The sequence below is a fragment of the Pollicipes pollicipes genome, unplaced genomic scaffold (assembly GCF_011947565.3).
Source record: "Pollicipes pollicipes isolate AB1234 unplaced genomic scaffold, Ppol_2.1 Scaffold_3447;HRSCAF=4054_pilon_pilon_pilon, whole genome shotgun sequence".
Taxonomy (NCBI): domain Eukaryota; kingdom Metazoa; phylum Arthropoda; class Thecostraca; order Pollicipedomorpha; family Pollicipedidae; genus Pollicipes; species Pollicipes pollicipes.
In genome coordinates, this window is record NW_023596297.1 from 13,863,036 (window position 1) to 13,867,634 (window position 4,599).

General features: G+C 59.6%; 1 protein-coding gene across 1 annotated transcript; it reads right to left on the reverse strand.

The window, feature by feature from the left end:
• Nucleotides 1-426: 426 nt before the first annotated feature.
• LOC119092128 (platelet endothelial aggregation receptor 1) lies at nt 427-2,119 on the reverse strand (the record flags this gene model as incomplete). The annotated part of the gene is made up of 1 exon (XM_037215107.1): nt 427-2,119. A coding segment is annotated over one exon (1,170 nt), but the record flags the coding sequence as incomplete, so codon positions are not given.
• Nucleotides 2,120-4,599: the final 2,480 nt, after the last annotated feature.

Sequence of the window (4,599 nt, forward strand, 5' to 3'; positions counted from 1 at the left end):
TTCACATACTTGGTTATGGCGTAATTCGTAAGCCAGTTGATTGCAAGTATTATTTCTGTACTAGCTAGCAAGTGAAAAAACACGTACAACTTCCTACATGATGTAGCACAAAACGTGTTTCATAATTAAAGCTTGCACAGATTGCTCAATATTGTTTGAGAGCCAACTGACGTCTACTTATTTGGAAATAGTCTTCACGGACGCCAGATCTGAACAGCTGGATAATAACATAGTTCTTTACCTTGAACGCCGCATGACCTGTATGTGGAGTGGCCTGACCTGTATGTGTACTGACCTGTAGATTTGAATGACCTCGAGCTGGTGTCATGCATGCCTGAATGCCCTTGAAATAGTCCGACGAAGGAGTTTGCTCGCTCGTGGGCGTGTAGCTCAAAACTAGAGGTGCGGGGAAGTAAAACAAACGTCGAGTAGCGTAAGCTTTTATTTACCACAAAGCGACAAAGCACTGAGAAAAATACAGTGGCATGCGCATAGAGACAGCATTCTCAGACGCCACTTTAAGTCCAGGCGGTCTGTCCCAGTCCAGGCGGAGCGCGCAAGGACAGTCTGATGGCTGCAACTGCACACGTCTGCTTTACAATTAACGGATGTCCACTTCGCGCTCGTGCCCATCCGTCACTTACCGTAACACTAGAATATATATATTATCAACCTACTCGATGGCCTTTAATCATGGTCACCTCGCTCTCACACACGCCGCTTTACATACAGTCACACTTCAACGTCCACGCAGTCGCTCACGTAGCACCTCATAAGTCCGCACTGGCGTACCTCAAACGTCCACCGCCTCAGTCCGCCCTCAGTCTGCACGAGAGCACCGTTCTGATCGGCACGTTGGGCCGGTGCGGCCCCTCGGCTGCCCGCGGCAGGGTCACCGCCGGAGCCGGCGACGCCATGCCCTCGGCCCGCCGCCGGGCGCCGGGCGCGCCTACTTGCCCTGCCAGACTATGCAGGCCGGCCGGCCGGTGCTGTGGTCGATCCGGAAGGTCTCGCCCTCCTCGCACGGACCGCGCTTGAAGTGCTCGTAGCACTTGTCGTCGGCGGCCCAGTAGTGCGAGCTGAGCTCCTTCGAGCAGTGGCACGTCAGCAGACCGGCCTCGTCCGCCTGGATGAGCTCGCCCTCGGCGCACGGGCCGCGCGTGTGCCGCTCCAGGCACGTGCCGTCGTCCGGGTTCAGCACGTGGCTCTTGAAGCAGCTGCATTCCGCTCGGCTCTCGGTGAAGTTGTAGCCGAAGAACATGCCCTGGGCACAGGGCCCGACCGAGTGCTGCTCGTAGCAGCGGCCGTCGGCCGGCCAGTAGTAGGCGTTCCACTCGGGTTCGCAGCGGCAGCTCGGCTGGCCCGTGCTCGGGTCCATGAAGAACAGCTGGCCCAGCTCGCACGGGCCCTGCGTGTACTGGCGGTAGCAGCGCTCGGTGCCCTGCCAGAAGAACCAGTTGTCGAAGCGCGTGCACTGCTTCTTGGCGCGGCAGGCGGAGGCGCCGTCGCTGTCGAGCACCAGCCACTGGCCTGGGCCGCACGGGCCCTGCGAGTACGGCTGGTAGCAGTGGCCGTCGGCGGTGCGCGCGCCGGTCGGCAGGCACACGCACTCGGTGGTCAGCGTCTCCAGGCTCTGGACGAGACAGGCGGCGCCGTCGCAGGCGGCCGGGTCGCACGGCCCGGCCGTGTTGAGCTCGTAGCACTGACCGTCGGCCCACTTCTGAAAGCCGTCGCGGCACTCACAGCTGGGCGCCAGGCTGCGGTAGTCGAACTTAACGATGTGGCCCTCCTTGCACGGGCCCTGGCTGTACTTGGGGTAGCACTTGCCCGTCTCGGCGAAGTAGTGCATCAGCATGGACGCGTCGCAGCGGCACACGCCGCTGTCCTGCTCGGCGTCGTACACGATCAGCTGGCCATCGGGGCACGGGCCGCGCGTGAAGTCCTCGTGACACTCGCCGTCCGAGTAGCGTGACCAGAAGGTCGGGCATTGGCACACCACCTCGCCGCTGGTGGCGTTCAGCACGATTCGGTTGCCGGCCTTGCACGGGCCCTGCGTGAACTCCTGGATAGCACAGGCCCGTCTCCTTCCAATAGAGGTGGTTGCGCTTGCACTCGCAGGTCAGCTTGCGCGCCTGCCGGTCGTACATGAGGTCGAAGCCGCGCGGGCACTTCTTCAGGAACTGGCGCTCGGAGCGCGCCCAGCAGAGCTCGGCCAGCAGCAGCAGCGACAGCAGCGCCAGCATCCGCATCCTGGACCCTGCGATGGAGGCGCGAGTCAGAGCCGGATCGGCCGTCACTCGGCCGGCGAACTGGGGGGGTAGGATCGGGGGAGGGGGGGGGGGGGGCGGGCGACTGGACAATGGCCCCGGGACACCCGTGAAGAATCTCATAAGTGGCACATGGACGGTCGACAGGACGCAAGCGTGGGACGTGCGCGCCGTTCAATGGTGACGGCGGCGCACGGACTTCAGCAAGACGGCTGCTGGTGCAGTCTGTGACGCATCACGACAGCGACACACGAACACCCAACACAGCCGAGCAACGTCACACGAAAAGCCAGCACATCTCAACGGTATGTGCCTCATGGACGACCAGTGCGGCCCAGCTGAGTCACACGGACACGCGAACCGGCTCCCCAGACCTGGGGCCGCGGCCAGCGGCCGGCCGCGCTCGCGCGATTCTGGGTCGCACGATCCACCCGGCGCCGGTCACGCTGTGTTGTGCTGGCCCGCGCGCGCGGCCGGCCGCCGCTGACCCGTCATGGGCGGCCGAACAGCCCCGTCATGCCGTGGGCCAAGGCCGGCCGACGCGCCCGTCCGCCGTCCGGCCTGGCGACGCCCCTGCCGCTGTTGTCCCCGACCCCGTTACCGCCCCTGCTGCTGTTGTCTCCCAAGTCCGTTACCGCCCACTTCTGTTGCTGATTATCTCCAGACCCCGTTACCGCCCCTGCCGCTGTTGCCTAGACCCCGTTACCACCCCTGCCGCTGTTGCCTCCGACCCCGTTACCACCTCTACCGCTGTTGTCTCCGATACCGTAACCGCCTCTGTCCCTGTTGTCTCTCTACCCCGTTACTGTCTCTGCCGCTGTTGTCTCCCGACTCCGTTATCGCCACTGCTGTTGTTTTCTCCCGACCCCGTTGCCGTGTTTGCGGCTGTTGTCTCCCGTTTTGGTGCCGATCTTTCGTCTGCTGTCTCCCCTTTCCCTCGCCGTCCTTACCGCTGTCATCTGATGTCTCCCTTATCGCATTTTTCGTCGTCGGCTCTATCGCCGTTACTGTCCTCAGCACCATTGTCTCCTATCCCTGTTACCACCCCTGTCATCAGAATATCAAGATCCAGTCGTCGCCCCTGCTGCCATTGTTGTCCTTTCTCGCAGCGTCGTTGTCTTCATTTTTGCAGTTGTCTCCTCTGGTGTTCTCTTCCCCGCTGTTCTGCTACCGTTGTGTCTTGTCCTTGTGAGAGACAACAATGTTCAAACTGTAATTTCATATATTTTTCTCAGTGTGCGAAATGTTAACGAGCGCTCTGCCATCTCTTTGACTAGCACTGAGCCACAAACTCCAAAGCTCCTGTTAAGTTATGCAAACCCAGGTGCGAATCTCACCACGGCTCGTGGGGAGGTGCGATAAGAATTGTTACAGCTAGTACACCGCGCTTTTTCAAGAGTATCGCATATTTACTGACATGAGCGGACGCTTGGATAATCTGCCCTCACTCTCAGGATGGAAAAAGTTGTCTCTTCACACTTAAAATAGGTTAACTGCTTTTTCCTGACACACAAATATCTATTTGTGTGTGCATGCAGTGCTTCAGCATTGCAGCGACAGTCGTAGCCTCCGTCGGCCGCTTCAAGTGCACGACACTGTAGCGGAGCGGTTTGGCTGGGCCAAGCGGCTCAGGCCTAAGGGCGACAATCTTTGCATTCCTTCCCAATGAATCTTGCATTTTTCCTTCTGATCGCATTGTAGCGAGCAAAAAGCGTCCCCCGTACCACGAGAGAAGAACCAGCTGAAGAAAAAAGAGTGCCAGGTGCTGCTTCCCACGCCCCTTCCCGTGACGTCACGAGGCAAGCAGCTTCGATGAGGCGCCGACATTGTGCAAGCTGCCTCTAGCCTCAATAAGGACTTCTAGGGCAGGCGCTAGCCAGACCGTAAAAATAACGGAGACCCGCGACCACGTGACCCGCACGCTTGATTTCAGCGTGGCGGCATTAAATTTCAGGACAAAGAGTTCCCAGCCGACAACAGTGCGGTAACGCCGCCCGAGGACGGCTCTGGCTGTCGTCAGGCTAATGTCCTCCCCTCGAATCCTAATCCACTTTTGTTTTTCAACGTTGGTCGCCGTTTGCGACATTCACGGTGACGAAAACCGCGCGGCGGGCGAGCTACCGCGTCCTCACCGGCACAGGCCACGGACGGGGAGTCGTCACTCCCACAGTGGGTCACATTAAGGGGCTAGGGCAGACGTCATCGAGGGATTGTCTTTGCTAGCTTCGTCACTGAATTTACTGAAGGAAAGGAACGAAGGGCAGCGACTTAGACAGGATAGTGCTGTACCTAGTGCATGAGCAGGTAACTTAGGCGCAGCTTAAGGGAGAAA